Source organism: Macaca nemestrina, chromosome 15, assembly GCF_043159975.1.
Source record: "Macaca nemestrina isolate mMacNem1 chromosome 15, mMacNem.hap1, whole genome shotgun sequence".
NCBI lineage: Eukaryota > Metazoa > Chordata > Mammalia > Primates > Cercopithecidae > Macaca > Macaca nemestrina.
Genome location: NC_092139.1, coordinates 85,320,855 through 85,339,051, shown reverse-complemented (window position 1 = coordinate 85,339,051; position 18,197 = coordinate 85,320,855). Strand labels below are relative to the sequence as shown.

At 46.8% G+C, this 18,197-nt stretch overlaps 3 protein-coding genes across 6 annotated transcripts in view; 2 read left to right on the top strand and 1 right to left on the bottom strand.

Annotated features, from left to right (window-relative positions):
* LOC139358390 (uncharacterized protein PF3D7_1120600-like) overlaps window positions 1-238 on the top strand; it is a 33,922-nt gene extending 33,684 nt beyond the window's left edge. Inside the window, 1 exon segment of the mRNA XM_071078923.1 lies at window positions 17-238. Coding sequence (XP_070935024.1) covers window positions 17-238 — 222 coding nt within the window.
* LOC105480787 (uncharacterized) lies at window positions 124-7,508 on the top strand. 2 transcript variants are annotated; one of them, XM_071079997.1, is made up of 4 exons: window positions 124-565; window positions 1,090-1,111; window positions 1,385-1,426; window positions 7,057-7,508. In XM_071079997.1, the coding sequence occupies exons 1-4, from the start codon at window positions 305-307 to the stop codon at window positions 7,104-7,106; spliced, it is 375 nt and encodes a 124-aa protein (XP_070936098.1). In that variant the 5' UTR covers window positions 124-304; the 3' UTR covers window positions 7,107-7,508. The 2 variants fall into 2 exon arrangements, with proteins under 2 accessions (XP_070936098.1, XP_070936099.1); XM_071079998.1 differs by having other exon boundaries at window positions 1,011-1,111; window positions 7,057-7,086.
* Window positions 7,509-8,119: 611 nt separating this feature from the next.
* The window catches only part of LOC105480788 (ubiquitin specific peptidase 18), a 28,627-nt gene continuing 18,549 nt past the window's right edge, over window positions 8,120-18,197 (bottom strand). The window contains exons 6-11 of one of the 3 annotated variants that reach the window (XM_071079995.1): window positions 17,827-17,973; window positions 15,633-15,728; window positions 14,646-14,813; window positions 12,275-12,406; window positions 11,714-11,763; window positions 8,120-8,758 (exon numbers count right to left, since the gene is read on the bottom strand). In XM_071079995.1, coding sequence (XP_070936096.1) covers window positions 8,713-8,758; window positions 11,714-11,763; window positions 12,275-12,406; window positions 14,646-14,813; window positions 15,633-15,728; window positions 17,827-17,973 — 639 coding nt within the window. In that variant the 3' untranslated portion in view covers window positions 8,120-8,712. Of the gene's footprint in view, window positions 8,759-11,713; window positions 11,764-12,274; window positions 12,407-12,528; window positions 14,814-15,632; window positions 15,729-17,826; window positions 17,974-18,197 lie in introns of those variants that run through there. The other 2 variants (XM_071079996.1, XR_011613880.1) reach the window with 2 other exon arrangements.

Sequence of the window (18,197 nt, the reverse complement as noted above, 5' to 3'; positions counted from 1 at the left end):
CGACATCGCTAATGAGGACGCTGTATATGACATCACTAATGACACTGTACACGACATCGCTAATGAGGATGCTGTACAAGACATCACTAATGAGGACACTGTATATGACATCGCTAATGAGGACACTGTATATGAGGTTGCTAATGAGGATGCTGTATATGACATCGCTAATGACACTGTACACGACATCGCTAATGAGGACGCTGTATATGACATCGCTAATGAGGACACTGTATAAGACATCACTAATGAGAATGCTGTATGCAATATCGCTAATGAGGACACTGTATATGACATCACTAATATGGACGCTGTATATGACATCGCTAATGAGGATGCTGTACAAGACATCACTAATGAGGACACTGTATACGACATCGCTAATGAGGACGCTGTATATGAGGTCGCTAATGAGGATGCTGTATATGACATCGCTAATGAGGACACTGTATACGACATTGCTAATGAGGACTCTGTACACGACATCACTAATGAGAACGCTGTATACGACATCGCTAATGAGGACACTGTACAAGACATCTGTAAAAAAGAAGATGCTGCCAAGGTAAGACACTTTTGTCTTGAACCGAAATGTTACTTTCCTGGCTTCTTTCTAATCAGATGTAGACACGAACATCTGTCAATGTGCATTATCATTGTCATCTGCAATTTAATCAAATGTAGACATGAACATCTGCCAATGTGGATTATTTATGACATCCACAATGCCCTTGGTGTGAGGCTATTGATTGGGAGCCTCTCATCAACCCATGCCGGGCACACTGGGGCATGGTAGATGGCAGCGTCCACGATCCACTGCAAGGCAGAGGTGTTTCCCTCCACAGCAGTTTCCCCCCGTGGATTAAGGTTGTGAAACTGCCAATCTAGATACACTTCAAAGATAAATTCTGTGGGAAAAGGTCTTGTCTTTTTCATAGGTGTCCTCAGTGCTAGTTTTGGGGGACTCCGACCTCTGACTCAGTCACTATACCCCTTCTTATTTTCTCCAGTTGTTGAGAGAATATCAGATCTGTGTGACGTGCATGGCATCATTTCACCCTCCTAATGTTTCCTTTTCTATAACTGCAGGAGCCATTGACAGTGGAGAATGGTACGTACCCTGAAATAACTCATTTCCTGAGGGAAAAATGCTGTCTCTAGCATACAGAAACCTGATTCTGGGCTCCTTTTGGGGAGGAGGATTTGGGGTCTGGTGAGAGCAAATGATTTTGCAAGTATAAAACAATGTTCAGAGAGGCTGGAGGGATGTCTGTGAGCCCAGAGGAAACACCAGGGGATCCTGTGGGAAGCACGGGGGCTTCAGCTGGGGTGGGAGGAATGGGCCTCTCTCTAATGACTTATCCTGATGTTTGTGTTTCTAAAGATTTGATTATGGAGAGCATATCTGATGATGAGGATTTTGCAGGTAGGTAACTATTTTCCATGTAAGATTCAATGGGAGAGAGTTCCCAGGGGCCTTCGGGGTATCCATACTGTTTGGGAGGTTGAGGGAGGGGGCATGAAATCAAAAAGAAAAAGGAAATATGTGTCAAATTGGATTTTGTCTTTTCCAAGTTTCTTGCCACAATGTAAGAACTGTCTCTCTGGGCTGTGAGGGTGCTGTGTGATTTAACGGTGATCTTTCCCAAAACAGCTGGCCTTTTCTCTTCCAACCCTACCAAACATCAACCCAAAGGGAAACTTCCTTCCTAAACTTTTATGATATTTAGAGGACTAGTCAGCACCCCTTGGGATTGTGCAGAAGAGGTTTGGGGTTGCATCCAGCGGCACCTGTGGCGAACAGAATCTGAGGACACAACTCCCTCACAGGCACTTACTTGAACCTGGAGACAAAGTTCTCCTGGTGTGTGCCCAGGAGTGCAGGAGAAATTGATGGTCGTCCTCTGAACTTTTAGGACTTTGAAAAGCAGTCATGTTTCCATCCTCGCTGTTGACTCCTGGCTTAAAGGGAACTCCTAGGGTGAGTGACGGAGGTGGGATCGGACCCTGGCAGTCTGATGGCAACACCCGTGTTCCTCTGCGCTGGGCCATGGACGACATTACACACCTTGGTGAGAATCAGGAATTGAGGCTAACCACGTCTGGAATTGAGATGGGCCTTGAGTCATAGGAATAGGTTGGAAAAGATGCATTTTACTACCCTATTGAAAGAAACCATTTATTTCTCACTCCAGCAGGATAAATGGTTTTCAGTATCCACTTAACTGCTCATTGACTCTTACTGTAGATCAGGAGGTGGCAAGCAGCCCCTGCCCTCCCCCCGTTGTAGGCCCAAGGTAACCAGCAATTGACTGCATATAATGGAAAAGTGGTGCATTTGGAGGTGTCTGTATTAATGGGACCCACATGATATGGGTCAGAGCTAGGGTGAGAAAAAACCTGGGAGCACAATGAAATAATTAAATATTGAACAAAACATTATTGAAATCTCCATTACACTTTAGTAGTTGAAGTCATTCTTGTGGTCTTCACTGCCTTTCCCAAGCATAACAAGCTACTTAATATCACATGGACCCATGCCATGAGGAACGATGATCAGTTTGTAAAATGCCAATAAAGCCATTGCCCGTATAAGCCATGATATTTCATCCATATATTTCAATTTCCATGTGTAAATATAGTTCAAATGTCAGAAATTTATTATTATCTAATAGAATATGCATGGTATATCAATGAGTGATAGCCCTCATACTCTTTCTATTAATAATTATTTGTATGATGAAAAAAGCAGACTCCTATTCTTGGATTTTTCTGAGTTTGCACACATTAGCATGACCACCCCATGTCCACCTGACATGTGCTAGCAGGAGGCCAGTAACAGAGGCTTTTCTTATTAACCAAGATTTCTAAATATATTACATATTCAAGGTTACAAATAACTCTAAATATCATAAAAGGTTAGCAAGGAAGTTTCCCTTCCACTCCGAACTTCCAAACACCAAGTCGACATTTTCATTTACATGTCATCCCTACAATCTATGTGCAAATAGAAACATGCACCTGGCATGCATGCTGATGCGTGATTGTGCTTATACAAAGTCCTCTGCACCTCTGCATATATCACTGGGCAATGCACCTTAGTTATCATTCCACTTTTCAACTGTAAATCCATTGTATTGTTTCAGAGCTATAAAGTACTGCACCCTATGACTCTTCCCAAAATGACTTAAGCACCCCCTCTGGGTATCCATTTGTTCTGTTTCCAGTCTTGCTCTTATAACCAATGCTGTAGAGAACAGCACTGTGTTGAGTAGAAGTGGTGAACGTGGCATCTTTGTCTTGTTCCAGTCCTCAGGGGGGATGGTTTCAACTTTTCCCCATTCAGGATAATGTTGGCTGTGGGTCTGTCATAGATGGCTTTTATTACTTTAAGGTATGTCCCTTCTATGCTGATTTTGCTGAGGGTTTTAATCATAAAGAAATTCTGAATTTTGTCAAATACCTTTTCTGCATCTATTCAGATTATCATGTAATTTTTGTTTTTAATTTTATTTATGTGAAGTATCACATTTATTGACTTGCATATGTTAAACCATCCCTGTATCCCTGGTATGAAACCCACTTGATCATGGTGGATTGTCTTTTTGATATGCTATTGGATTCAGTTAGCTTGGATGTAGCATTTCTTATTATTCCAGTCTGTAGAGTGTATTGGTTTAAGTAATGAAAACATGTTCCATCTTCACTGCTTCACACTTTCTGTTTCTTTAATAGCCTTCCCAACAGGACAGCATAAAAGTAGGGGCTCCGCTAGTCTCCCCTTAATCTGGAATCCCCCCTTCTCCACGACTTGCTTATTGGACAGGATAGACTGAGCACCCAGGCCTCAAAGTAAGGACACGCTCCTAGAGGTGCACTGCCTGGGAAGGCCAACCTTGGAGGAGCACTGCCATCTGTACAGTTACAGAGGTGTTGGGAGGGACTGACCACCAATTCATAAGGCTGTGCTTTGTTGGTGATGTAAAGGATTGTTTCACAGATTGTTGGGGAGTGACAATCCCAAGTCCTTGCCTGGCCCTTGTTCTGGCTCTGCACAAAAGCAATAAGAGAGGGATGCTGGTAAGGGCTGACCTGTTTCTGTGCTGGGGAGGAAGGTGCTGGTCTGAAATCCAGGAGACTGAGGATGACCTGCTGCTGTGCTGGGGAGGAAGGTGCTGGGCTGAAATTCAGGAGGCTGAGGATGCAGCAGTCCAATAGGAGGTACATGACCTTCAGGATACATTTTCTTAATTGATGATAAATGGAAATGATAAATTGTTGACCAATTTTTCTGTCATTGGATATCTACTCTCTACTGCTCATGCTGTTCTTGTCTCTTGGGGAAGTTGGAGGATCAGTCAGTGGGTGCTGCACTGAGTGGAAGAAAGGAGAGCTGCGACAAAAATTAAGGGAGGATGAGGGATGAGAGGCCCTTCATCCAGGTGCTCGCAGAGCCCTCCTGAGGAGGAAAGCCCCGTGGCTGCCTGGGGAAGGAGCAGTGAGGGCTGCGTGACTCCCACAGTGAAGTGTGTGGTATGTCTGAGGACACCTGGGCTGGTCTGTGAGGAGCCAGTGGCAGAGTGAGAAGCAGCAAGGCCAGGAGGGTGGCTGGAGGCCAGGCTCTGGGTCATTCTCCATGTGATAGAAACAGCCAGACCCAGTGGGCTGGGAGGTGCAGGACGCAGTAACTGATGACAGAACACTGCGGAGAGAGGCGCCATGTGTCAAATCTTTACTTTGTTCTGGGCATTGTGCTAAAATTTCCCACGGTTCATCCCATTTAGGGGCTGAAAGTTGTAGAGGTTTAGGAAGCTCACCCGTGATACTGTAGCCCCCATCTCCTGCCCCTTCTCACCCAGCCACCACCTGTTTTAGGGGAACACACAGAAGTAGTAACCTCTTATGGAGAGGCAAGTAAATTCTGATGTTCTTGTTATTCACAGAAAAAAACACTGGCTCATATGGTTGGGGAGGTGAAATACCAGAAGTATTTCATCTGGTTATTTCTATCTTTGTGAATCCTATAGTATTGAAATGCATAGGTTAGCATTTTCGGCCAATTTACTCAGCATTCTGGGTTAAAGACTTTTATTTTTAATTAGTTATTTGTTTGTTTGTTTATTTTGAGATGGAGTTTCGCTCTTGTCGCCCAGGCTGGAGTACAATGGCACGATCTTGGCTCACTGCAACCTCTGCCTCCCGGGTTCAAACAATTCTCCCGCCTCAGCCTCCCAAGTAGCTGGGATTACAGGCATACGCCACCATGCCCAGCTAATATTTTCTATTTTTAGTAGAGACGGAGTTTCTCCATGTTGGTCAGGCTGGTCTCGAACTCCCGACCTCAGGTGATCCGCCCACCTCGGCCTCCCAAAGTGCTGGGATTACAGGTGTGAGCCACCATGCTCACCCTAAAGCCTTTTAAAATTCACTTGTGTAAGCTGACTTAGTTTTCTTTAGCCTTGCAGAAAAATACAAAAATGGCAATCTCTTTTATCACACAAATAATGTCTTTTTAATAGTGATTTTTTAAATTGAGGTATGATGTACTTTTCATTCACTAGTTATTAATTGCTTACGTTTGAAGTGTTTTTTGAATATTTAATTGCACACATGAAGATTGCTAGTCATAGGCATTTTACTAACCAACAGTCATTAAGCATAGCATGGATTCATGTGATGTCAAGGAGCGATTTTATTTGGTGAAAGGGAAAAGATAGCACGAGAATGAATGAAAGAGCTGGACCAGTGGAGACACCGACAGTGATCTGTCTAAGATCTAAATCATTCTGTTGTCTTCCCGGCCTCCTTACCATCCTGACCATTGTCATCAGCATTGTTGGGTCCTTTTAGCACAGATTTCTCAAAATGGGCAACTCCGTAACACTTGGAAGCTTACGAGTTCATAGAATTTGAAAGAGGGCAATTTAGGAGTACCCATCTATTTTAAAATTCCAGTAAAATTTCATTTCATGTCTAGAGTCTTGTATGTAAAATATTTCCACAATTAGGAGAAATATGTGCATGGGGATTTTCTACGTAGCAGTGTTTTGATAGAATAGAAAGTTGGGGCAAACCAAATTTCCATCACGAAGGAAATAGTAATACACTGAATAATAATACAGTGAATATTATGCAGGCTTTAAACATCAAAAAAGAGCTCAACTTCCGACTTCCGATGATCACGTTGAAGTAGGTCACAGCTGGTTTACATTTGATTTTCGTGTGGGAAATCTGAGTGTCTGCCTTAGTGATTTTGTATGTGGTTAAATTTAGCTAATGTAAAGCTATTCGAAGTATGGAAAAACAGAACTTTAAAACACTATCTTCTCAACAACCAAGTGGACCTGTTTCGCCTAAAACCCGCACATTTGGCCCAGCACGGTGGCTCACGCCTGTCATCCCAGCACTTTGGGAGGCTGAGGCGGGTGGATCACAAGGTCAGGAGATTCAGACCATACTGGCTAACACGGTGAAACCCTGTCTCTACTAAAAAATACAACAAAAATTAGCTGGGCGTGGTGGCAGGTGCCTGTGGTCCAGCTACTCAGGAGGCTGAGGCAGGAGAATGGCGTGAAGGCGGGAGGCGGAGCTTGCAGTGAACCTAGATGGTGCCACTGCACTCCACCCTGGGTGAGAGAGCGAGACTCCATCTCAAAAAACAAACAAACAAAAAAACCCACGCATTCATCTGCCTGCCCATCATTCTGTCTGTCCACACGGGCATCACTTGTTAATGGAGCCGAGTGCCCACTGTCGAGCTGACAAGCCCACAACCTACCTGTTCCTCGTCACACATTAATTCTTCAACAAATCCCTTTTGATAGATTGTGATTAAGCTTAGCTGCTATTTCCAATTGCTTCCCCAAACGTACTTCTCACTGTTCTCCCATCACACACTTCAGCCCATCCATGCGGGGTTCCTTTGCTTTTCCCACCTTACACCAAACTCCCTATTTTCACTCCCACTTTTACCTCCTCTCCAAGACAAAACAAACACAACTAGCATTTTAAAACTTAGTTGTAATCTTTCTTCCTTCATGAAAATTTCTCCAACAGCCACTCCCATGGCCCTGTGTGTTCCAGATATTTTTAAATATTGGCTGTAAGGTTGAGCGCGTCAGGATATGCCGTTTTGGCTGTGTGCAGATGGAGGCAGTGGCTGGAGTGAATGAAGGACAATTGCTGGCAACCGGCAGAAGCTGAGAAACAGGGAACAGGCGCTCCTCCAGAGCCTCCGGGAGCCAGGCCTTTGGACACCTTGAACGTGGGCTTCTGGGAGACCACATGTGTCTGCTGTAAGCAACCCAGACTCTGGCAGTTTTTACAGCCACCCCAGGATGCTCATCCACACCTGTCTGACAAGGGCAAGCTCCAAGGAAGGGATTCTCTACGTATCTACATTGTTTGAAGATCTTACAATAATCATTTATTCTTGCATGGCTAATCATCATTAGCCAATACGGATAAAATAATAAAGAAATGACCCACATTTTATGTTAGGAGTTTGATCTGCCATTTGTCAAGTATGGAATCTTGAACAAGGGGTTAAACATCTGAGTGTCTCTATCACTTGATCTGTAAAGTGGGGGTGCCCACATCCACCGGGCTCCCCTCCCAGGCTGGTGCCGGACTCTCCCTGGGTCCCTGTTCTCTCGCCAGCCACATCCATTCTCCCTCCAGAATGGCGCTAGTGACTGTGTGTGGCTTTCCATTCCCACCACATTTGTCTCTAACTCCAGCAGCAGATCAGCGTCAGCAGAACACAGCTGAGTGCTCCTCTCCTCCTCGCCCCTTCAGGGGTTCCTCAGCACCCACCGGATCAGGTGCAAACTTCCGAGCCTCGCTGGATCCCCTCCACATTCTGAGCTCCATCTGCCTTCCCATCCCTATCCTTCCCCACCCGCCTCCCTGGCAGAGAAAAGCTGAGTGTGTGATGCTGTCTGAATGCTGAGCACGGCCTTTTGCAGCCGGTCCACTGCGTACGCTGTCCCTGTGGGGGACCTCCACCCTAACCCTTTCAGCCTGGAGCCTTCTCCCAGGGCCCCACGACAGAAGTGACTTCCCTTGCCTTTGAATTCCTATAGCACAAGCCCTACTGCCCCCCATTAAAACTGCAAAGTCCTTTTGTGGAAAATAACTTTATTCATGATTGTGTTTATCACACTATTTTATGGAGAATAGGTGATCAATAAATATGTGCTGAATAAATGAATAACAGTTACTAAACACTTGATTTATATAGAATTAACGTCGGTTCTCAAAGTGAAAAATTACAAACAGCACTGATACTCAGCCAGTACACACGAGTCTGGTCATAGCAGTTATAAAATACTGAAATACCCCCTGCCACTGACCTTTGGCCCCCAGATGCCTCCCACTGCCGCTGCTCTCCCCACTGGGAGCACCTGGACTCCCCACAGCCTGCTAACTAAAGGGCTAACGTCTTGCACAGCAGGAAGCACCCAGGACTGAGCAGCCACATGGCCGAGTCCACTGGTGAAAGCGTCCATTCTGACTGATCAGGACCTGAGGACCCTCATTGTTAAATATTTTGGTAATATCCCTGATTATAAATAAGGCTCAGTTATATAGTCTGAAAACGATGCTTCTCCTCATTACAAAATCTCTTAGAAGACTCAGAAGACTCCATAGATCCAGGAACGGAGTGGAAAATGATAGCGTGTCAATCTCTGAAGGTTTTGGGCATATCTGTTAGCATTCCATCTTCATGTAAACCAGAAGATACGCAGTTTCCTGCCTAGAGAGAAGAGAAGACACATCAGCACAGCGGCATGAAATCTTCATTAGAAAACAACGCTTCATTCATCTATGACAGAACAAGCATCAGCAAACTTCCAGGCGGCTGGATCAAGCCCTTCCTCTATCCATCACCTCGGAGAGGAACAAAACAGGCGACCTGGGAAGATACGCACTACGTTTCTATTAGTTAATATCTAAAGAGGAGGTTAACAAGCTATAGGCCAAATCCAATCCCTCGGGGTTTTTAAAATCTACTTTCAACTTTTATTTTAGATTCAGCGGGCACACGTGCAGGTTTGTCACGTGAATACGAGCATGCTCCCAACAGTTAGTTTTTGACCCCTCCCCTCCCTCCTTCCCCATCCAGCAGTTCCCAGTTGTTGCCATCTTTAAGTCAATGAATACCCAATGTTTAGCTCCCACTTATAAGAGAGAATATGCATTACGTTTTGTTTGTTTGTTTGTTTTTTTCTTTTTGAAATGGAGTCTTGCCCTGTCGCCCAGGCTGGAGTGCAGTGGTGCAATCTTGGCTCACTGCAACCTCCGCCTCCCAAGTTCAAACGATTCTCCCTCCTCAGCCTCCCGAGTAGCTGTGACTACAGGAGCCCGCTACCATGCCCAGCTAACTTTTTGTATTTTTAGTAGAGACAGGGTTTCACCGTGTTAGCCAGGATGGTCTCAATCTCTTGACCTCATGATCTGCCTGCCTCAGTCTCCCAAAGTGCTGGGATTACAGGTGTGAGCCACCGTGCCCAGCCTTTTGTTTACTTTTTGACGAGACCAGTTCTTGCTCTGTCACCAGGCTGGAGTGCAGTGGCACAATAGTAGCTCACTGCAGCCTCGTGTTCCTGGGTTCAACTGATCCTTCTGTCTGTTTTGGCTTCCTGAGTAGCTAGGACTAGGGGTGTGTACCACCATGCCTAGCTATAATAACTTTTAATTTTTGTAGAGATGGAGTCGTGCTTTATTGCCCAGGCTAGTCTTGAACTCCTGGCTTAAAGTGATCCTCCCGCCTTGGCCTCCCAAAGTGCTGGAATTAAAGGTGTGAGCTCACACCCAGTCTCCAAGCCTCTTTTTGCAAATAAATTTAACTAGACCCCAGCCATGCGCCTCTGCCCACACACTGTCTACGGTTGCTTTTGCTCTACAGGGCAGAGCTAAGTGGTTGCAGCAGACACTGTACAGACAACAAAGTCTGAAATACTTTCTCTCCAACCCTTTACAGAGAAAGTCAGCCAACCTCTGATCTCAATAATAGGGAAATCAATGACAACCACAAAGTGACAAAGATCGGATGTCTAAGACGGATGCTCAGAATAAACAAGAGAGAAAAATGAAAAGTAGAAGGAGGATTTCAAACGTGAGCTTCACCTAATCCGTTACTTTTCAAATGACCAGGCCTATCTGTGCAGCTGAAAATCATCTCCAATAGCATCTCTGATACACAATCTCAAAGCTCAGCCAAGAAACTTACAAAGTCTCTCTGCTTTAACTTCATCCACCTTTTTTCTCTCCAGCTTCTCCTCAGTAGTTAATGATTATAAAAATATTTATTGACCAGGCGCGGTGGCTCACGCATGTAATTCCAGCACTTTGGGAAGCCGAGGCGGGTGGAATCACGAGGTCAGGAGATCGAGACCATCCTGGCTAACATGGTGAAACCCCATCTCCACTAAAAATACGAAAAATTAGCCAGGCGTGGTGGCGGGTGCCTGTAGTCCCAGCTACTCGGGAGTTTGAGGCAGGAAAACGGCGGGAACCCACGAGACGGAGCTTGCAGTGAGCCGAGATCCCGCTACTACACTCCAGCATGGGTGACAGAGCGAGGCTCTGTCTCAAAAAAACAAACAAAACAAACAAACAAAAAAAAAGAAACAACAGTGTGATGGCCAGGCATGGTGCTCATGCTTGTAATCCAAGCACTTTGGGAGGCTGAAATGGACGTTGTAATCCAAGCACTTTGGGAGGCTGAAATGGACGGATGGCTTCAGCCCAGTAGTTTGAGACAAGCCTGGCAACATAGTGAGACCTCACCTCTACAAACATTTTTTTAAAATGTGCCAGGCATGGTGATGCATGCCTGTAGTCCCAGCTATTCAGGAGGTTGAGGTGGGAGGATCGCCTGTACCCAGGAGTTCAAGGCTGCAGTGAGCTGTGATCACACCACAGTGCTCCAGCCTGGGCAACAAAGCAAGACTCCATCTCTGAAAATAAAATTTTTAAAAAATGATCTTTGCTGTAAAAGAGGTATGCTTAAATGCAAGAAAAGCATATAAGAAGGCCAGGTGTGGTGGCTCATGCCTGTAATCCCAGCACTTTGGGAGGCAGAGGTGGGCGGATCATGAGGTCAAAAGATTGAGACCATCGTGGCCAACATGGTGAAACACCATCTCTACTGAAAATACAAAAAAAATTAGCTGGGCCTGTTGGCAAGCACCTGTAGTCCCAGCTACTCAGGAGGCTGAGGAAGGAGAATCGCTTGAACCTGGGAGGTGGAGGTTGCAGTGAGCCAAGATTGCGCCACCGCACTCCAGCCTGGCAACAAAGCAAGACTTTGTCAAAAAACAAAAAACAAAACAAAAAAAAACATGCAAGAAGCCTCCACGAATCTGGGTGAATCAGTAAAGGCTTTACAGGGTAGGAAAAGACCATGAGTATGAAACATGAGCAGGGAGTTGGCCTAGATGGTAAACGAGGAGGGGACAGTACAGCCAGGAAGTGCGCGTGCACAGCAGAGGGGAGATGGAGGGCACGGCTGTTTGAGCTACCTGTACTTCGATATTCCTGGAGTGTGACGTGTGAGGCAAGCATGGGGTGGTGGGGGGAGTGTTGTAGATGAGGCGGACAGTGAGCCATCAGCACGTTAGTAACAGGGGAATCCACAGGCGTTTCATGAGCTCCAAGGACCCTATGTGAGCTCATTAGGCTCCCATTACCCAAATCCGTTTCTTACCAGTGGTAGTTAGGATTTCCGTAGGTACACTGGATGTCTTCCCAGGACACCTGGAAGCCAGAAACAAACGGGGTCAAGCAGCCAGCTGACACAAGCACCCACAGAGGACAGGGCGTTACAATGTACCCCTCATCCTCCAGACAAGCCCACCTCTAGCAGCTCCCAAGAGCCTGGAGCATCAGCAGCAGGACGTCATGTGCAATGAAGTCTTTTTAGCGCCCTCGTCCCTGTGTTTAAACTTGGTCATGCTTCTCCCAGAGGCCTAACTTACATATTTCTAACTCTCCTTGCTCTCTAGACGTTCCCCACGAAGCAGGAAGCCGCAGAGCATGAGCCTAGAGCACCAAACACTTAGAAATGGAGGGAAGTGAACCCTTACAGAGGTGCAAACCACATGGGGACTTCAGGCCAAAAAAGGCTTGAACCCTCATCAAAGGCCCCACACCGAGACAGCGGGACCACCGTGTGTCTTGATCTCAGACACCCACGCAGTCCCGGGCCCAGCATGTGCTAGAGGTGGCCAATCCAGGGCAGGAGGCAATTGTGGATGATGTTTCTCACCAAGCAAATATTGGAGTCATTGAAGCAGAACCATTTTCCATCCACAGCATTCCGGATATAGACACAGTAATGACCGGAGTCTGCCACTCCCACGTGCGCGATCACAGCGAAAAGCTCATACTGCCCTCCAGGCTGGAAAGAGACAGGCACGAGACAGTTCACCCACCGCCACAAACATGACTGCCTCACACATTTATACCTGCCCACCCTAGGCCCGACTCTGGGACTTCAGTGTATTAAAAAACAGTCCTGACCCACGGCCGGTGGGCACCCTCCAGGAGGAGCTTTCCTGAGTGTGGATCCTGAACTGCGAAGGCTCAGCAGCTTTGGCACAGCAGAGCACACAGGAGATGGAAGGCAGGAGGTCACGAGAGAGGCCCCCAAAGCCAAGACAAGATTAGAACTTTCCCCTGGGAGGGGTGGGGTCATCAGAACACAGTTCTGTTTCTCCACAAGCCCAGAAGGGCCCTAACCTGAACCACCGTACCCAGCCAAAAGTCTTTTGTAGGCGGAGAGGAGATGGACAACAAGGGTGGCACATGCAAAGCTGGGTCACCCACAGTGGAGGCTGGAATTATCCCTATTTTCATCTGCAGACTTTGTGCAGGACTTTACAAAATGCAGGGAATATCTGTATCTAAATATTAGTTTACAAGTAATAAAAGGGTTAGAGGAACATGTTAAATGATACCAACCAGCCAGTGCTGGCATATTGAAAAAATCTTCAACCGAATCAACTGCAAGGAAAAGAAAAGGAGCAGAAATCTAAAAGGAACTTAAGAAAAGAAGGAAACTTAACCAAATGTAAGTGTAGGCATTGTCTGCATCTAGATTCAAACAAACCACATAGATTATACAACAGTCAGGAAGTTTGAACGTTGACCAGATATTTGATGCTGTGAAGGAATTACAAGATGGAGATGGTTATCTTTTGAGTGCTTATTCTTTAGGGACACCTAACAAAGTGTTTACAAATGAAACAGTATGAAGTCTGGGATTTGCTTCAGAAAAAATCCAGTACAGGGTTGGGTGAAACAAGAGGGTGGGTTATAGGACAAGCAAGACCTGCCATGAGTTTGGTAACTGTTACAATGAGGATTCACTGTCTAATTCTTCCTTCACTACACACCCTGGTATCTATTTGTAATGTTCCATAACAGTTTTTTTTGTTGCTATTGCAAGAAGATGGAGTCTTGCTTTAGTGTCCAGCAGGGCTTGATTTCTGGACTCCAGCAATCCTCTTGGCCTCCCAAAGAGCTGGGATTACAGGCATGACCCACTGCACCCAACCAAAAAAGTCTTTTTTAAGTGAAAAACAATTTTAAATATACTTCATCGGGCAGAATCTGCAGGTAGAAATAAAAAGAACTAGAAGGAAAGAAAAAGAGAATCCCATGAAACGTACACGGCCTAAGTAGGTAAAGAAATCATGTTACAATAGGAGCTATTATAACATATTATCAGGCCTTAATTTTCTAAATGCCATGGTTCTACAGCATAAATAGCCAAACAGACCAATAAAACAGAAGAGACACTCCAAAAATAGACCCGTACATGTGGGAATACAAAATTTGCTATGTAGCATTTCAAATCTACGGAAAAAAGATATTTGTGTCTTTTTTTTTTTTAAGTTTTTCTTGTTTTGTTTTGTTTTTAGAGACAGGGTCTTGTGCTGTCTCCCAGGCTGGAGTACAGTGATAGATCACAGTTCACTGCAGCCTCAAACTCCTGGGCTCAAGTGATCCTCCTGCTTCAGCCTCCCAAGTAGCTGGAACTAAAGGTTTGTGCTACCACACCCAGCTAATTTTTTTTTTTTTTTTTTTTTTGAGAGATGGGGTCTCATTATGTTGCCCAGGCTAGTCTCGAACTCCTGGGCTCAAGCAATCCTCCTGCCTCAGCCTTTCAAGGTGTGGGATCACAGGCATGAGCCACATTGCCTGGCCTTGTGTCTCTTTTTTTCTCAGAATCTCTCAGTAAGTTATTATCTCAGGACAAGTGAATTAAACTTTACTCTGATTAAATGTGGTCCAGTCAACTGGCTACTCTATGATTATCCTCAAAGTGGGCACAGGCCATTTGAGGAAGAAAGTTTGGTTGGTACTAAGAACCCACAATGACATGTTTGCCTATGCATTTCTATGTATTCCACATTATTTCCAAAGGAGCCTACTGAATTCTGGATTCCGTCCCTCAGTGCTGTGAGGCACATGAACACAAATCCAATATTTAGAAAAAAGAAAGTCTTTAGAGGTTGGGGACAGTCTCTAAGGAACAGGTGGCTCCTAGCAGACTAGGGGTGAAGGAAGGGAAAACGGAAAGGATGAGGCGTCTGGGGAGAGGCAGGACGGCCAGGAGGTCGGGAGGATCCCACCTGCTCCTCAGCATCACAGGGCTCTCGCTCCATCGGAAGGACCTGGCTGAAATCCAAGCTCTCGGGGAAGTGCAGGGCGTGGCAGATCTTTCTCGTCTGTGAATTCCTGATGGAGAATCGCATGAGGTGGATTGTCAGGGTCTGGGGCAAATGGGTCAGCTTCAAGACCTGAAAAAGCAAAATCACTCTGGAGATGAAGTCCACTTGGAATGGGAGAGTCAGACAAATGTCAGGGCTAGTGACGCGTTCTTCCCAAAAAGAGGGAAGCAGGGTGACATCACGGAGTTTAAGGCTCCTGTGCACTGAATCTGCTGAGCTCCTCTGAGAAAAATGCAAAACCTGGCTATTCTACCACCGTGTGGCCCCCTACGAGAGGCACAAGGGCACAGGGCTCTGCACAGGCGCCAGGACCAGGGGAGCCGTGGCACCTGCTCCAGGGAGCTGGTTTCGCCCCCAGGGAAATGCCCTTACGGCTGCTCTCAGGACCCCTCCTCTGGTCCCTCTCAGTGATGCGACCATGAGAAGCCACATCCACAGCTCTAGACATCAGAACCCCAGCGTCCCAGATACTAGCCAGACCCAGATTCCCTTTCTTACCCACCATGGGGTGTCCTCGGGCCTCTGATGAAATCAGAGAAATCAGGAAATCCACGGGGGGCAACCCCAGACTAGTGAAGGACAGATGACCCCTGAACAGCACGGGTTTCAACCGTGTGGGTCCACTTATACACAAATTGTTGTAAATAAATACAGTCTGCCCTCCCCGATAGGCACGAGTTCCACATCTGCAACCAAACGCTTATCAAAAATACAGTATCCCAGATGCACAACCGCATAGATGAGGGACTGACTTTTCCTATGCATGGGTTCCACAGGGCTGACTGGGTGTGACTTGAGGGTGTGTGGATTTTGGTACCCACAGGGGTCCTGGAACCAATCCCCCATGTGCACCGAGGGACAGCTGAGTCTGATCTAGGGTATGAGTACCTGTTTCCCACGGGTCTTCTTCCCACAGTTCTTACAGAAGCACTTGCTTTTGCTTGATAACTCCCTGGGCTGGAAGAAGCAGTGCAGGGCGTCCTCCTGTCCCACCCAAGAGAACAGGGAAAAAGCAGTGTTGGTATTTCCCACCTAGAGTACTCTATTCTGTTCTCACACTGCTGTGAGACAACAGCTAAGACTGGGTAATTTATAAGAAAAGAAGTTTAATTGGCTCATGGTTCCACAGGCTGACCAGAAGCATGGCAGCATCTGCTTCTGGGGAGGCCACGGAAGCTCCCAGTCATGGCGGAAGGCCAAGCAGGAGCAGGCGTCTTACATGGGAGAAGTAGGTAGAGAGCGAGTGGGGAGCTGGAGTGCAGTGGTGAGATCTCAACTCACTGCAACCTCCACCTCCTGGGTTTAAGCGATTCTCCTGCCTCAGCCTCCCAAGTAGCTGGGACTACAGGCTGCACCACCATGCCCAGCTAATTTTTGTATTTTTAGTAGAGACAGGGTTTTATCATGTTGGCCAGGCTGGTCTCAAACTCCTGACCTCAGGTGATCGACCCACCTCAGCCTCCCAAAGTGCTGGGATTACAGGCACCACCCACCCTGGCTCCACACCTTTTTTTTTTTTTTTTTTTTTTTTTGAGACGGAGTCTCGCTCTGTCGCCCAGGCTGGAGCGCAGCGGCTGGATCTCAGCTCACTGCAAGCTCCGCCTCCCAGGTTCACGCCATTCTCCTGCCTCAGCCTCCCAAGTAGCTGGGACTACAGGCGCCCGCCACCTCACCTGGCTAGTTTTTTGTATTTTTTAGTAGAGACGGGGTTTCATCGTGTTAGCCAGGATGGTCTCGATCTCCTGACCTCGTGATCCACCCGTCTCGGCCTCCCAAAGTGCTGGGATTACAGGCTTGAGCCACCAGGCCCGGCCATGGCGCCACACTTTTAAACAACCAGATCTCATGAGAACTCACTCACTGTCACAAAGACAGTACCATGGGGGATAGTGCCAAACCATTCAGGAGAAAACCTCCCCCATGGTCCAATCTCCTTCCACCAGACTTTACCTCCAACACTGGGGATTACAACTGAACAGGAGATTTTTGGGCAGGGACACAGACCCAAACTGTATCAGGTACAGCCTCCCCACACTTTGCAGCTGAGGGTTTCAGCTTTTCTTCTGGTTCTCCTCATATCCCCCTTAATGCCTGGCCTGGTGTGGTCCATTTGGCAGGATCTCAAAGGGCACCTGCTGACTGGAGGAACAAAACAGGATGGGGCTCCTACTAAGGGAGCAGTATGAGGGAGGTGGAGGTAGGAGGGAAAAGCATTTTTGCCAAAACAAAGGAGAAACTGGCCAGAGCCATGAAAATGAAATAAGCGACTTTTCAGAAGCCAGAGATGAGGCAAGGGGGAGTTGGTCACACTGTGTTGTGTGGTTCGATGGTTTCCCCAAAACCCATGTTGAAACTGAATCCCCAATGTGGCTGTATGGAAAGGTGGGGCCTTTGAGAGATAATTGGGGAGGGCAAGGTGGCTCATGCCTGTAATCCCAGGGAGGCTGAAGCAGGTGGATCGCTTGAAGTCAGGAGTTTCAGACCAGCCTGGCCAACATGGTGAAACTCCAACTCTACTAAGGATACAGAAATTAGCTGGGCATGGTGGCGGGCCCCTGTAATCCCAGCTACTTGGGAGGCTGAGGCAGGAGAATCGCTTGAACAGCAGAGGCGGAGGTTGCAGTGAGCTGAGATTGTGCCACTGCACTTCAGCCTGGGTGAGAGAGGAAGACTCTGTCTCCAAAAAAAAAGCGGGGGTTATTGTGTCATGAGGGGCACAGCCTTCATGAATGAATTAATCCACTCACGGATTAAAGGGTTAATGGGTTATCCTGGGAGTGGGACTGGTGGCTTCATATGAATAGGAAGAGAGACTCCAGCTGGCGGCACATTAGCACGCTCAGCCCCCTCGCCATGTGATGCCCTGCACTGCACTCGCCATGTGATGCCCTGCACTGCCTCGCCTCAGGACTCTGAGAGTCCCCACCAGCAGGCAGGCCCTCACTAGGTGCAGCCCCTCAACCAAGACTTCCCAGCCTCCAGAACTGTAAGAAATAAATTACCTAGTCTCAGATATTGAGTTATCACAACAGAAATGGACTAACACATATGGCGGCAGCAAATACCAAGAGAATCCCCTTACCAGTGTCTTCAGGGGCTTTGAGTTCACATCAAAAAGAGACAGTGGAAGGGTAAGCATGCTGCTGTTTCTGCTACTCTCCATGGCACAGTCGAGGCAAATCAAGGAGTCCTTCACCCGGATCATATACAGGGCCTGCAGCCTCTCCACCTGCAAGAGGGAGAGCAGAGAGGTGAGATGGGAACACCACCATAAGCCAGGTCAGGCCAATTGCCAGAAGGTGGAGCCAAGAGACAGAAGCTCTAGAAATGGTAGCCACTAATGCTCTTTGTCCTACTCACAAAGGTGCAAAATATTACCAGTAACAATATTATGAAACTGTGATAAGTGTTTTATGTGGATTAACTCTCTTATTCCTCTACACACTACAGGAA